The sequence below is a fragment of the Sycon ciliatum genome, chromosome 1, assembly GCF_964019385.1.
Source record: "Sycon ciliatum chromosome 1, ocSycCili1.1, whole genome shotgun sequence".
NCBI classification, from domain to species: Eukaryota; Metazoa; Porifera; class Calcarea; order Leucosolenida; family Sycettidae; genus Sycon; species Sycon ciliatum.
The window spans coordinates 1,937,055-1,952,054 of NC_088643.1; the positions used below are offsets into that span (position 1 = coordinate 1,937,055).

The 15,000-nt window shown below is 47.3% G+C and overlaps 1 protein-coding gene across 1 annotated transcript in view; it reads left to right on the top strand.

Moving 5' to 3' along the window:
- Nucleotides 1-64: 64 nt before the first annotated feature.
- Nucleotides 65-15,000, top strand: part of LOC135809864 (dynein axonemal heavy chain 5-like) — a 65,171-nt gene continuing 50,235 nt past the window's right edge. The window contains exons 1-15 of the mRNA XM_065323308.1: nucleotides 65-146; nucleotides 4,402-4,729; nucleotides 5,238-5,444; nucleotides 5,771-6,088; nucleotides 6,781-6,970; nucleotides 7,403-7,623; nucleotides 8,221-8,440; nucleotides 8,859-9,130; nucleotides 10,309-10,450; nucleotides 10,934-11,169; nucleotides 11,982-12,200; nucleotides 12,626-12,688; nucleotides 13,375-13,613; nucleotides 13,842-14,082; nucleotides 14,313-14,512. Coding sequence (XP_065179380.1) covers nucleotides 79-146; nucleotides 4,402-4,729; nucleotides 5,238-5,444; nucleotides 5,771-6,088; nucleotides 6,781-6,970; nucleotides 7,403-7,623; nucleotides 8,221-8,440; nucleotides 8,859-9,130; nucleotides 10,309-10,450; nucleotides 10,934-11,169; nucleotides 11,982-12,200; nucleotides 12,626-12,688; nucleotides 13,375-13,613; nucleotides 13,842-14,082; nucleotides 14,313-14,512 — 3,164 coding nt within the window. The 5' untranslated portion in view covers nucleotides 65-78. The remainder of the gene's footprint in view (nucleotides 147-4,401; nucleotides 4,730-5,237; nucleotides 5,445-5,770; nucleotides 6,089-6,780; nucleotides 6,971-7,402; nucleotides 7,624-8,220; nucleotides 8,441-8,858; nucleotides 9,131-10,308; nucleotides 10,451-10,933; nucleotides 11,170-11,981; nucleotides 12,201-12,625; nucleotides 12,689-13,374; nucleotides 13,614-13,841; nucleotides 14,083-14,312; nucleotides 14,513-15,000) is intronic.

Below are 15,000 nucleotides of genomic sequence, written 5' to 3' on the forward strand. Positions count from 1 at the left end.
GTGAAATCTGACACTGTCTGTATAATTATATCCCTGTTTTTTTGTTGTTGTTATGAACAGAATCAAGTACAGGTGCTGATGGACCAGCAGTTTGACAAGATCCCGTCCACGCAGCGAGCTCTGGCGCGCATCAAGAAATACGAACTGTGAGTACGCCTCGCGGCGTCATGACCTTCATCATATTGCCCTTCTCCAAACTGTCCCGGTGTTCTAACAGTGCGTGCACACTGTCCTACAGTATGGCTATACTAGGAGACTTATGGGTGTGCATAGCGTGACATCAGTCCTGACAGCTGTGAACATGGTGCAGGTCTAAATGTTGAATATATTACTGAGAGGCTAGTCCATGGTATGGTATGTAAGTTTGCAGAAGTGTACATGGGTCAAGTATATATTCTCAATCTCAGACAGTCAAATGTAGTCATGTACATTGTGTATTTTTTACCATATTGTTACAACTTGGTCGCTCGTTGGACATTGTATTTCAACGGCTTCACACTCTCCATGTTTTTGTTGTGCATGTACGCTCGGAGAGTTTGTTCAATTGTGTCAATCATTCATAGGGTTCCCTGTAATAAGACGACACCGTCTATAGGGTTCCCCTTTAAAGGGGCACTCCGGCTTCATTTTCGACGCCGAGTTTTCGATGCCAAGACGAAGGTTGGTGAAAGAGAAGACGCCTCGAACAAGAACGAGTCTCCAGAAGCGATCGAGTCGAGCAGGAAGACGACTTTTGAATTTCGCCGAGCGAGCGCTGATGACGTAATGAGGGATTAGCTTGCCAGTGGAAATGCATCTGCGCACATACATTTCGCATACTTTTTGGCCAATTTTCAATCGAAGAGGAGGTTGTTTTCGATGTTCTCTCAACGTCGTGAGCGATCCCGTCTTCTATATCCTTCCAGGTACCCTGAAGGTCCTCTCAGAGGAGAATTTATCTCCAGCAAAGCGTTGTTGATCCGCTAAATTCGTCTTGAGACATATTCACCCAGTGCAGTGCTGATAAATGTAGAATGTTGAATCTGTGATAATTGTCGACGATGGAGAGAGAGGTTGATAGCCGCTGTCGCAGGGAAAGTGAAGCTGCTGGAAGTAACAACGGGGAGTTTGTTAGCATCACATGAGCATCCAGACTTCAAAGCAGCTTGACGGAATCGGGGAGTACTGACTATTTGTCTCGCCCTCAGTTTAGTGAATTTTATGACCAGAAATTATTCGATCAGGATCCCTTCTACAAGATGTGTAGTGTAGTACAGGTGATTTCTGAACTTGACGATATGGAGACGGACCAGTAGACCTACCAACAACGTGTACCTGCAGGAAATTCACCCAAGGCTATTGCTATCCTCTTCAGTGGCTGTTGTTTTTTAGTAAAAATATGTTCACTTCTCTCAACATACTCCTGGATGGCAGCAAGAAGGTGCGCTATGGAATTCAACGCCACAATCTTTGCCCAGCTGTGGATGAAGCATGGTCAAGTCATGGCAGTACACATACTTGAAACAGATGAGAAATTGAAGTTCATTTGTGATGGGAAGTTTGACAGCCCCAGTGACCGAGTCAAGCGTTGTCTTTTGCCGTGGCACAAATTGCTGAAGAATCCGAGATGGTCTTGGAATTATGCACATGGATACTACCAGAAATAATGGTGGCATGAACCATTGTGGAATGGGACAGTTCACGGAGAATACTGGAATAGCTCAAGTATCTCTAGGTGATTGTAAATCCTGTTCTGGCTGATAGCTTCGGCCTGCTGCGCCCGTCCATGTACAATGATGGTAACATGCATTTCTGTTTTCTACATATTTGCTGGCTACTGTACTGTGGTATTACAGTTGCAGGTCCCTTTATATATATATAGAAATATGTTCAACCCCCCCCCCCCCTCCCACATTATAAATATGAACTAACAATTTCACTGTTGGACTCGCCGGCGGCTACAACATATAGAGAGCAAAGGATTAATTTATAGCAAAGAAAAGGACCAGGGGACTACAAGTTCCGCTATAATGTCCACGAACAATTTAACTGTATTTGAAATAATTTTGTTTGATACCCTGAGAACTCTGAAACTTTGCAGCACTGTGGATTATATGTGGATACAACATTTATGGAAGGAAAAGTGGAATATTATAACACATTGTTCAAATAATTATAGCACTGTTGAGATTGTGAGCACATTCCAATCAGCACTCTACATATTTATAAGCGGTGGCAATCGTTAGGAATAGGTCATGAGTTGTCAGAGTGCTCTAGTATATGAGAGAATGTTTTGTTTGTCTAATCGACGGCTCGTTTGAAGCCAGAGTTGTTTGAACTTGTTTCAGTCGACTTGATTCTAGACCGTAGTCGAAGGAGTACTATGAAGTATACACCAGACGTAGTTCGAAAGGTATCTCGTGAGAATTCTGTCGGTACACATCAGGTATCAGCTTGCAAAGATGGCTCCTCTCTGTTTCTTGAAAGCCTGTATAGTTGGACTGTGGCTCCAGCGATTCCCTTCTCAGAGCAGATACCATACCCAATACGGTCAATGCATATTGGACAGACCTGTGTGCACAACAGAAATAGTGGAGAGAAATCTCTCAGCTCATGAACACATCAGTGAAGTTTGAACTGCCGTTGTTTGTGGCCATCAGTATAAACCTATCGACTATAAGAATAATGTGCAAGAAAAACCTCGACCGTAAAATCCCGCCAGAGCGCCCCGTCTCTCCCATCCGCCCCTCCCTGACTTCTTGTCAGGGACGTGATTGATTGTATCCTCGTATGACTCTGTCGCAGTCTGTGATGCCGTACTGCACTGTAGACGTGTGCTCGACCCCGTTGGAAATGTACGCAACAGTGCCCACCCTCCTGACCAGGGATCGCACAAACCCTGCGTTTTTCGAATCTGTTCTACTCCTGGCTCTTGACCTTTGGTCGGTGTACGAGATGCACGAACAGTTTTCGTAGGGTGAGTACTTTTTCATGTGGCACTGAATGCGGCAAGTAGGACTCGCCCATCCGCCCCTCCCCACCTGAAGCGGTGAGGAGGTAGGGGCGCTCTGGCGGGATTTTACGGTATAACTAAGGCTGGGGCCATGGAATTATAAAGCATCTAACTTAGGGAACTGCCGATTCTGGTCTGAGTTGCGTTCGAGGCCTGGAATTCATGATGGCTATCGTATGTTGCAGTGACCAGAGATCATATAAAACTTCCAAAATGCCACATTGAAACACGCACCACTTTCGAGTACTTTGGTATCCCCCACCAAATGGGCATTCGTTCCCGGGGTGGCAGGCGTCACCATTCGTTATGCCTGGATCAGATTTCATTGACCCCAACTGTCATGAAGAATCATTTTTACTTTGACTGGATTTCAGTACAAGTTGTAGAACTGCAGAATCAATTTTGTTGTATTTGGGCAACCATTTCTCTACATTTCTCTATTTGGCAACTTATGATAGAATTTTTTTATAAAATACATGTCCAAATTCCACATCTACCCAAATCGGAATACTTGATCACGTATTCAGTACTAAACGGAATGTTTAGAAACCGCCAGTGAATAGGAATATGCTAACGAGAACTCCAGGCCAGGGTACTAGCATACGAACAAAACAAGATAAAAACTCACCAGTATACTTGTAGTAATTCATGTCGGTGTAATATTCACGATAAGCAACGAGGCACCCTCCGATTTGGTCAAGCTGCTTTGAAGTCTGGTTGTTCAGATGATACAAACGGGCTCCCCATTGTTACTTCCAGCAGCTTCACTCTCCCTGCGACAGCGGCTATCAGCCTCTCTCTCTCCATCGTCGACAATTATCACAGATTCAACATTCTACATTCATCAGCACTGAATATGTCTCGAGACGAATTTAGCGGATCAACAACGCTTTGCTGGAGATAAATTCTCGTCTGGAGGACCTTCAGGGTACCTGGAAGGGTATAGAAGACGGGATCGCTCACGACGTTGGGAGAACATAGCAAACAACCTCCTCTTCGATTGAAAATTGGCCCAAAAGTGTGTAAAATGTATGTGCGCAGGTGCATTTCCACTGGCAAGCTAATCCCTCATTACGTCATCAGCGCTCGCTCGGCGAAATTCAAAAAGTCGTCTTCCTGCTCGACTCGATCGCTTCTGGAGACTCGTTCTTGTTCGAGGGGTCTTCTCTTTCACCTACCTTCGTCTTGGCATCGAAAACTCGGCGTCGAAAATGAAGCCGGAGTGCCCCTTTAAAAAAAATTAAACATTTTGTTTGGGATTTTTGAGTCCGTTTTTTGGAGGTGAAGCATAAAAGCCTATAGATTTTGCCTGAGTCCTTATCTCAATTTGACCAAAATATGCCACAAGCACCCTTTTCGCATCTGACGGCTCAAATACTACTGCGACTTCTACTATGTGTGTTGTACAGACTTGGTATTTCAGGGCTGGACGTGAAGGAGAAGTACCATCGCACAATCGCTCACTACATGAATGACATCGAGACGGTGCAGAGGATCTACATGGCGTTCAAAGACAACCCGCCGGTCGAGCGTAACCTGCCGCCCATGGCTGGAAAGATAGCATGGTCGCAGCAGCTGCTGCGACGTATTCAAGAGCCAATGGACGCCTTCCGCTCGTCCACTCCGGAGCTGTTGGCACAGACACCTGACTTGAAGCGTGTCGTCAAGAAATATAACAAGACTGCCCGGGTGCTGCTGGAGTTTGAAGTGGTCTATCACCAGGCATGGCTGAGGCAGGTGAGGTGGATACATTGCATCGGTGGCTTGTGTAGCTGGGTTGTCAGGGTGGCTTTTCTGGGTGGCTTTTCTGGGTGATCTAATTGGTGTGCCAGTCAAGGTGGTGTCTTGTTCACATAGGCTGTCCAGTGACAAGTGAGTTTGTTGAAATGATAAGGCAGATTGATAAAAGGTAATCAGTGGCTATCGCCCTTTCAAATGCATAAACCCGGGAAACTGGCAAAGACCTGAAAGGGAGGGGGGGGGGGGGGTAATAATGTAGAGTGACTGATGATGGAGGAAGTACAATACCCGCAAACATCTAGGCCAGGTCTGACCAGTATGACTCATATTTTATCCCTCTTCTTGTGTGTAGGCCACTAAGTGCTTTAGTCGTGTGGTTTCACTGACCATTTCCATCAAGTGTGTGGTTGGTGGTAGTTCAGCTAAAGTCACAATTGTCTGCATGATTGAGGTTATCTTGCGCTTCCGGTTCTGTTGTTGAATCTTCCGCTCTGGCTGCACAAAGGTTGAAGCCTGCAAGATTGGTCTGCAGGCGTCGCTGCTGGTGCTACACGGCGAGACCAAGATGCTCTTCGTCAATTTCGACCCGTTGATCCTGAGTCTGTTCAGAGAGGCCGAGTGTATGTCACGCATGAGCCTTGAGGTGCCCAAAGGTGTCAACACCATCTGCACTCGCCGTCTCACCTTCAAGAACAACTATGACCGGCTCAAGGTATGCATCGACATCTGGCATTGGCACACACACACACGCACATACGCACACATGCGCGCGCGTGCGCACACACACACACACACACATACACACACACACACATATCCACAAACAGTTGAAGTTGATGATTACATCATGACTACATCATGGCTACATAATGATTACGTCATGATAACATCGTGTGTATGCCAAACACTGGCATTTCAAATCTTCATGTATCGGTGATCTTCCGGTAGTCACTGTGATGCAGTGCATTTTTGAGCGGACACCAAAAGGTGGGAGTTGAAATATTACAACTTGGATGTATTGGCAATGTGGTGTTGCAGGCACTTCTGGACGAGAAGCAGCGCATCTGCGACAAGATCCCGGAGATCCTGCAAGCGCTGATGGAGCCACACATCAACAAAGTGAACGACGCCTTGCAGCCGGGCCTGAGCTCGCTAAACTGGATGTCACTGAACATCGACTTGTTCATTTCTAGTGGTACTGATAGTCTTCATGTCCTGGAGAAGCTGATCGACAGAGCTACGGACATCCTCAATTATCGGATTTACGCTCTCTTCCAGGAGATGCAGGAGATTCCGCTCTGCGAGCTGCCTTCAGCCGAGCCCTTGACCATTGAGCAGTTTGCTCAGAGCACCGAGGTGAGAGTCTGGGACGTACTGGCACCATCAATGAATTGGTGCTGTGTGGGGGGGGGGGGGGAGGAGCCTTAGTGTTGCCTGTCATAGCTAGTGGTGGTATTGGTGATGGTGGAATGCAACCACTGAGTGAACATTTGTCTTTGATCAGAAATTTACCTGTTTATACACATATGTAGACATCGGTTGAGTTGCTCTCTGTACATCGGCACTTCGTCCCTACATCTCCCCCCCCCCCCCCTCCTCCCTTGACTTGTTTTATGTTGTCATCCCAGTACTGCAGTAGAACTGTGTTCATAGTGCAACAAATCTGGGTGTCTACCTGCATGTGTGGGGTGATATCAGTGCTCCACCCATCATGGATAGAGACGAGTACAGGATTCTGCCAATCTTCTGTCTTACCACAGGGACGAATCCAGGAGGGGTTCCAGGGGTTCCGCGGAAACCCCAAAATTTTGTAAATGTACTGCTGGCAAGCATATGCGTGTCCATGTACATGTATCAGCTATTCAGTTTTGACTATACTGGAACCCCCGGCGCCGATCAAAAAAATGGAAAAAAATGGAACCCCACCGTAGAGATCGCTGGGTCTGCCACTGTACAAGTTGCCGCTGGCTTCTTCCATATGACTGACTTGTGCACAGCAAGCATGTCCCTGATCTGGATGGCCGTATGACTGTGTTGTAACCATGCAGGAGCTGTGTGAGGCTGGTGCCATCCTGCTTGACACTAAGAGCCACTTTGTTGAAGATGCAGTACTGGAGTTGCGAAATCTCTTCCTGAAAGACCAGGGTGAAGGTGAAGACGGTGGTGGGTCACCACAGAACGAGGACACCAGCAGTGCTCCGAGCGCGGCCAGCTTGAGTCGGCGCAAGCTGCCACCAGGTAAGAACCATGTCTTTTATCTATTTTATTTTACTTATTTATTTCGCCGTCCAATGGCAAAAGCCAATACAAATGAGGAGGCGTTAGGCAGCCATGGCAAGAGAAGAAAGAAGGAAGAATATATAACAATTGGAAGAAAATAATGCATAGCGGCGAGACGAGCTAGCAAACAGGAGCGAGACAAGCTAGCAAAAAGAGGAGAGAGAGCTTACAACTTCTTGTAAAATGTGTGCCTGTAAATGTGTTTCCGGCGAGTCTGCATGGTGGTGATGATGCTCTCAAGTTGTGACGGTATCGTCACGGAAAAGGCTAGCTTGGACAGGTCGAGATAGTGTGGCATTAGTGCTTGAAAGCGGGAATACGGAATATAATCCAAACGGCTCATTTTTCAATATCATTGTTTTTTTTGTTTTGTTGCACTGTAACGACTAGGCGGCGCTACTCTTGAACGACAGAAGGAACTCCGCGAACACCTGGACGAGGAAGCTGCTGAGTTGGTCTATTCACTGCAACAGCAGAATGTCGATACTCTGCTGAAACTGACACGCTTCACACTGGACAGTATCAAGCGACGCGTGGCCATGTCGAGTCGCTACAGCAGTGAGAACTCGTGGGACAACGGTGGACAGAATGGATCTAAGAGCAAGCCGCAGGTGAGAAGACATTATGATATGCTGTGTAATGTCTACTAGTACACTAATGTGTGTGCTGGGATATATTTAGGCGGTCTTAAAGAAGGTCAGCAGGTGGTGGTGTGTGTGGGGGGGGGGGGGGAGGGAGCCTGACCACCCCTGCTCCCTGTAGTGGGGTGTCTCTCCCCACCCGTGTACACTGAGAGGGGTTTCCCCTTCCCACCCGTGTACACTGAGAGGGGTTTCCCCTCCCCACCCGTGTACACTGAGAGGGGTTGCCCCTCCCCACCCTCTGTACACTAGGCTCTTTTGAAATGTCTGTTCCCAAAATCAGGTACATATTAATTGGTATGATGTATTGGCACAAGACTAGTTGATAACACCGACAATCTTGACAGTAGCACACTGAAATACACCGTAAATGTGAATAGACATTGAGCTCGGTTGTTTTATCAACTGGCAGTATGACTGGCTATGTCGAGTGTGACTGATTACAGGGCCGTGTTTGGTCACCGGGCCCTTCAGATCAGCTTTAACCGCAGGAGTTGATCCCTTTGTGCTTATCTACACACACACACACACACACACACACGCACATCGTATTTATGTGGCGCACAGGGTGCCTGTTTCCGGGCGGACATCGTCCTGGCCATGCCCAGCATCATGATGCAGCCGAGTCTCGACGAAGTACAGCAAGGACTGAACAAGACGGCGCAGACCATTCTCAACACGTTCAAGGGTGTTGTGCAGTGGGGCCAGCGACAGGCCAAGCTCAAGATCGGTGGCAAAAAGTCCAAGAAGAAGGCCCAGGCCAGCGACCAGTCAATCGCCCGGAGTGGTAAGTGCATGCGTACAGTGCATCCATCTACTCCTGTTGTTAGGCAACCGTTATCGCTAGGGCGACGCTCTGATCAAAATTTCTCAACCTACTGGGAGTTATCTGCTGGGAAGCAAGAATATTGTGACGTGATAGTGCTATCTGTTGTTATCAGTGTGTATCTATGCTCACAAGATGCACAATGCCTCCTCTCAACGTGCACAATGCCCGCTCACAACACATACAATGCCTGACACCTACAAATACAATACCTGATTACAACCAATACTATGCATGCTCACAACATGCACAATGCCTGCTCACAACATGCACAATTCCTGCTCACAATAAGCACAAAGCCTGCTCACAGTATGTACAAAACCTGCTCACTATAGGTACTATGCCTGCTTTTAACCATCCCGTCCCTGTGCATCTGCAGGTGTTCTGGGAGAGAAGTCACAGGTGAAGATCATTCTTCCCGAAGAGGAGGACGGCGCTGGTGAACAATCACAGCTGGTCAAGTCAACCGTGTCATTCGGAGACGGCAAGAGCATGATGAAGAGCTACTTCCGCAACGTGGCGGACAACAAGGACGTCCAGAAGATGATTAGCTCACTGTCGACGGCCATCAACTCCACCAAACAGGACATAGATCTTGCTCTGGAGAAGTACAACATCTACCAGGATATCTGGAAGAAGAATCGTGATGAGGTGAGCTGGGGAGAAGACGGTGGATTAATGATGCAAGTTATAATATTTTGACCTGACCGTGCACAGGAGAGTTTTTCCAATCTTCAGCCAGTATGCTTTCCACTGTATTCACGGCTTGTCCTGGCGGCGAGACATGGAGAAGCTGTTATACTGGGGTATGAGCCCGCGTCTCCGGAAGCGGGTTGCTTCAGATGTTTGGTGTTTTGTGTTCTGCTTGTCATCAGCAATGTATTGAGTCACACTAACAGATCTTCATGCAAGTTGAACACAATCATGTTGTATAGTGTGTATGTGGTACTTGGTATGGTGTATAGTGTGTATGTGGTAGATCTACTTGGTATGATGCAACCCGGGTTCATATTATACAATGAAACCTGTCTAAGACGACTGCTCAAGGGACTTTCAAAGTGTGGTCTCTGTAATAGCCCTTTCCCAAAGGTGCTCGCCCTTTTTTTCGCTCTTTTGGCCCTTTTTGGAAAAGCCCGTTTCTTTCACCTTTTATTGCGTTTTTGGTGCATGTCGCCCTTCTTGAGCTTTTTGAGCTGAAAAAGTGCTAAAATCTGTTTGCTCATGCATGCGATCACAGTCTCCGAGTTCTCGATGGGCCTTGGCACGCCGCTTTTTTGGGGGGCAACAAGTTGGTGAAGCTTGTACACAATGCTGCAAAAGGTTTTTTTTTTTTAACTTTACTTCCCGTTTTGCCTTTCGTGGACCCATAAATGGAAGAGTGCGTATTCATTTCTCAGCTTGGGTTCATATCTGAACATGTATCATGGCCATGCTTCACTGTAAAAAGAGCACTTTTTCAGCATATTTTGAGGGACGCGAAAATCACTAAGTGTGAATTGAAAGAGTACCTTTGGGAAAGGGCTACTCTGTAACCAGGTGGTCTCCTTATCCAGGGTCATTTGACTGGAAATAGCATCACTTGGTCCTGGCTGCAGTGGTCTTCTGGGACAGGTAGTCACCTTATCCGAGTGGTCACCTTGACAGACTTTACTCTACTATACTTACAGCCTGCCAGTAGATGTTTCTGGTGACCTTGTCCCTTGAGATTTGCATGTACAGACGGCGCAAGTTGTAAACATATTACTCCCGTCAAGTGCGTATGCTGACTGTCAAGTTGAAGTATCTGAGAGATTGTTTTGCTACTTTTCGTGTTTGTTTTGATGTTGCAGGCCATCAAGGAATTTAACGAAGCTGTGCCGGAACCTCTGCTTGGAGACTTCAAGGCAGAAATCATAGGTTATGAAAACCTGATGGCCGAAATCGGAGAGATTGCCGACAGCAGTGAAGTTGGTGCAATTGCGCTCTACTGCTGTAAGCTTGTGAAGGACTGTATGTCGTATGCTTGATATTTGAATTTTAGCTCTCTTACCACATGCAAGACCCAGTGATGTGGTGGATCCGAATGTGCTTCTAAAGGCTTGGCACAGGTTTTTTTTTTGGTGCGTTTTATGTCCCCATGACGTCGAGACCTCAGGTCGGCTGAGGGCAAAAAGCCTCACCATCACTATGCTCCCACTATGCAATTTTTTGTCTTTGTCTGTGAGCTGTGATCATTGTAAAAAAAAACAAAAAAAACAGGAGCCTAACAGTCAAAGCGATGCCATCAGATCTGTATGGTGCGGTGCTTGCGGCGTCATTATGGAACGTTGTTGTTAGACAAGGGACTCCTAAAAAGACCATGTATCTGCCTTGTCCGCACAGACCCCAACAAGTCGTTTACAATGTGCTTGATTGTGTGCATCACATGTCTTTGGTTGAACCCCGTTTACGTGCTGTCTGCATTGCCTTCTCCAGCGCCAGTCAAGCATGCTCTCGTTGCTGAATGCCACGCGTGGAAGCAGCTATTTGGAAAGAGTGTCAACGAAAAGTTCCGAGCCGTCATGGAGAAGACGTTCGACTTCATCGAGGACTGCGGCAAGCGGCTGGGACGCAATATCAAGGACTTGGATGACATTCGCACGGCCATGGGTGCATTGAAGGATCTCCGAGAGCAGGAGATTGGGATAGATATGAGCCTGTCACCAGTTGAAGTGAGTGCTCTCGCTGATAAATACAGGCACACACACACACACACACACACACACACACACACACACTCTGCAAACAAGTTGCTTTGTGTGAGGCGGACAAGCACACCTAACATCTGAAATGATCCAACTTTTAAATGTTATGTAACTCCCCCCCCCCCCCTCTTTCAATCACTGGACCTGATGCTGAATAAGTTTAGATTTCCTTATGGTCATATTGATGTGAGCGTGGAACGCAGAGATGCACCGAACTAGCCTCTCTCCCATGCTGTACTGTGTAATTAATAAATTTGTGGATGAAAGTATTTTGTATATGAGAGTCAAGCAACACACAAATCACAGAAGCCATATAGTTTCGACTAGGCCTTTCGTTACATTACTTACTTGCCTGCAGCGGCTCCAATCACCACTGTATTCGACCCGAAAGGTTATGTCATATTATGGCTTATTTGCTTTGTGTGCTGGTTTGCTTCCCTCCAAACAATAATCAACATGCGAGTCACAATACTGTAAGTCGACAAAGGTTTCGGCTCATTCAGATTTCGGCCTCCCCAGGGCTAAAACCCATTTCGGCCGCATCAAATTTTCGGTCTGTACTGCTGCCGCCTGTATACACTGTCACCCTGAACCTTGCAAAACAAAATGTTCGGCCGAACATGACCAGGTCGAAAATAGCCGAAAATAAATCTGCGCCGAATATTTGTGGACTTACAGTACAGAAGATGGGCAATGTAGCAATGTAGCCGAAAGTCATCAAGTAGTGTGCTACACTGTCCAATGTAGCTGACCTCATTACATTTTTTTCCCGTGTGCAGGAGTCCTACGCTATGCTGAGCAAGCATGACATCGCCGTAGCACGAGAAGAGGCCGAGCGAGTCGACACGCTGCGCTACAACTGGGAGAAGCTCAATGCGTCGGCGATCACCGTCTCCGATCATCTGGTGAGCATTCAGACAGAGTATCGCACGGACCTTTTGGAGAAGGTCACAGTGTTTGCAACGGACACCACAAGCTTCTATGATGACTACGGAACGGTGAGATGTAGTTCAGGCTGGTAGTTGCTGATATTGCTCCTGCTGGTTTAGATACTGGTGCTGCTGTTGGTACCGACGGTCGCAGTGATGTTGTTGTTGTTGCCTGTATGGCTGCTGCTGTACGTACTGCTCGTGATGTTGCTGATGGTGCTGTGTGCATTGCTGCTTCCGCGCTTGCCATATGCCAAGGTCGGCTGAGCAGTAGGGCCCGCCACCACTTTCCACATTTATTCGAGAGCATGAGTGGAATTAGTAAAAAGAAAAAGAAAGAAAAAATGTGTTCCTGGATGTGCTATGATGATGCCATGTTCCCACACTCAGTTTGTGAATTCGCTGTGGCATGGTGGTGAAGATGATGTTGGTCGTGTCGATTGCAGCACACGTACAATTGTGTCACCTTGGTTCTCTTGTCCCTCCCTCTCCAGAGTGGTCCAATGGTAGACGGCATTGAGCCGCAGGAGGCCAGCGAGCGTCTGCAGGTCTACCAGGTATGAGAGAACATTCTTAGAACCTTGCCTACCACCTTATATTTACTGTCTGCACTTTATGGCACACCTTGGCCTTGATGTTTGTCTAGAATGAGTGCCCAGTTGATCCTTTTGCCTCAAAAGAAAATGCAGTGAATACCGGACCGTTCGGCATGACTTTACTGCTGCTTCAACCGTCACAGTCCATAGCACCATTGTCATTGCAAAAGCAGGACATGCAGTTGACGGCCCTGCGCCGCCTAGTCAGTCAGCCCATGTGCTCTGTTTGCGTACTGGTGATCATGTATTGTTATGCATCCTGGGTATGGTTCACTGCACTGGCAACTGTATATTTAAAATAGCCCTTGCTGTAAGACAAGCAATAGTTGTCATGGTAATTGCCAACTCTGTGCGCTGCTGCTCATCGTGACGTATGCACATTCAGTGTATCCCTGTATATCCTTGCGTGTGTGCATGTGGGTATGTGTGTGTATGTGCATGTGGGTATGTGTGTGCATGTACATGTGTGTGTGTGTGTGTTTGTGTGTGTGTGTGTGTGTGTTTGTGTGTGTGTGTGTGTGTGTGTGTGTGTGTGTGTGTATGTGCATGTGTGTGTGTGTGTGTGTGTGTGTGTGTGTGTGTGTGTGTGTGTGTTGTGCGTGTGTGCGTGTGTCCGTCTGTGCATGTGTGTGTGTGTTTGTGTGTAGGTGCGGTTTGATGAGCTGTGGCGCAAGTTCAACACCTACTCGGACGGAGAAGCCCTATTTGGCCTGGAAGTCACTGCATACACCGACCTGCAGCGTATCCGCAAGGAACTCAACCTGCTACAGAAACTCTACAGCCTGTACAATACTGTCAACGACACCATCGATGGTTACTATGACATTCTCTGGCTAGAGGTGGACATTGAGAAGATCAACAGCGATCTGCTGGACTTTCAGAACAGGTCAGAGTGACAAGCTGCTGCTGCTGCTGTTTCTGCTTCCGCAGCTGATTCTGAAGCTGCCGCTGTTGCTGCTGGTGCTGGTGCTCCTGATATGCCATAAACTTGTCTGGCATTGATGCTTGCATTGCTGCTGTTATTGGCGACGCTTCATTCTCAGGTTGAAGCCAAGTGTATTTTCCTACTCACGGTGCCACCAACTATATTACCTTGTCTGCATTCTGCCAACAGATGTCGCAAACTGCCAAAGGCCCTGAAAGACTGGCAGGCCTTCAACGACCTGAAGCAGAAAATTGACGACTTCAATGAGACTTGTCCACTTCTGGAAATGATGGCGAATAAGGCAATGAAGGAGCGCCATTGGGAGAGAATCGCAAACACCACTAAGCATCCGTTCGACGTGGAGTCTGAGAACTTTCAATTGCGCAACATCATGGAAGCACCGCTGCTCCAGTGCAAGGAAGATATTGAGGTGAGAAATGCATACACTTGACGGATGGTACAACATGATAGGATTGTTTCTTAGCTGGTTCAGACCGGAGGCTAACTGGCAAAAAACTGCATTTGCATTCGCAGAAAAAATTAATTGTGATTGTTCAATAAACCGTTGATGACTGGCCGAAACGTGCCTGGGCCCACCATCACACTGCGCTGTTCTTAAACCCATTATGCGTGTCTGTTTGCATTGTCATTCTGCTGTAGGATATCTGTATCGCGGCTGTGAAAGAAAAGGATATTGAGGCCAAGATGAAGCAGGTCGTATTGGACTGGAGCACTCAGGAGCTGGCGTTCGGCAACTTCAAGAATCGTGGCGAGCTGCTGCTGAAGGGAGATGTGATGGCCGAGGCAATCACACTGATGGAGGACAGTCTCATGGTGCTGTCCTCACTCATGAGCAACAGGTATGCAACTCTTCCGTGACAACATCGTAACTACGGTGACAACATCGTAACTACGGTGACAACATCGTAACTACGGTGACAGCATCGTAACTACGGTGTTGCTCAATGAAATTCAGTCAAGTCACTCAAGTACACGCCGGGCGTTACGCAGCCCAACAGACCTGCGAACACTGGTCTGCGAAATGGTGCATGGTGCAAATTTGACTCATGCGTCCGGATTTCATTGAGCAGCACTACAAGTATCAGTATTCATTTCACTAAGGACTCGAAGATATGCTCGTTGTCCTCCTCCAAACTGTCAGGCTCCTTGTTGTCTTTCGGCGTGTTGTGATTCTAGTTTTAGTCAGTGAGTCTGCAAGAGTTGTCTGCATGGCGGTGCCGTAAATACAGTACAGTAGATCATGCATTATGGCCATCTTGATAGCATCATGTGACCTGATCAAATGCACAAACGTGACATTATTCTCCTTCAACACTGTCTCTCCATT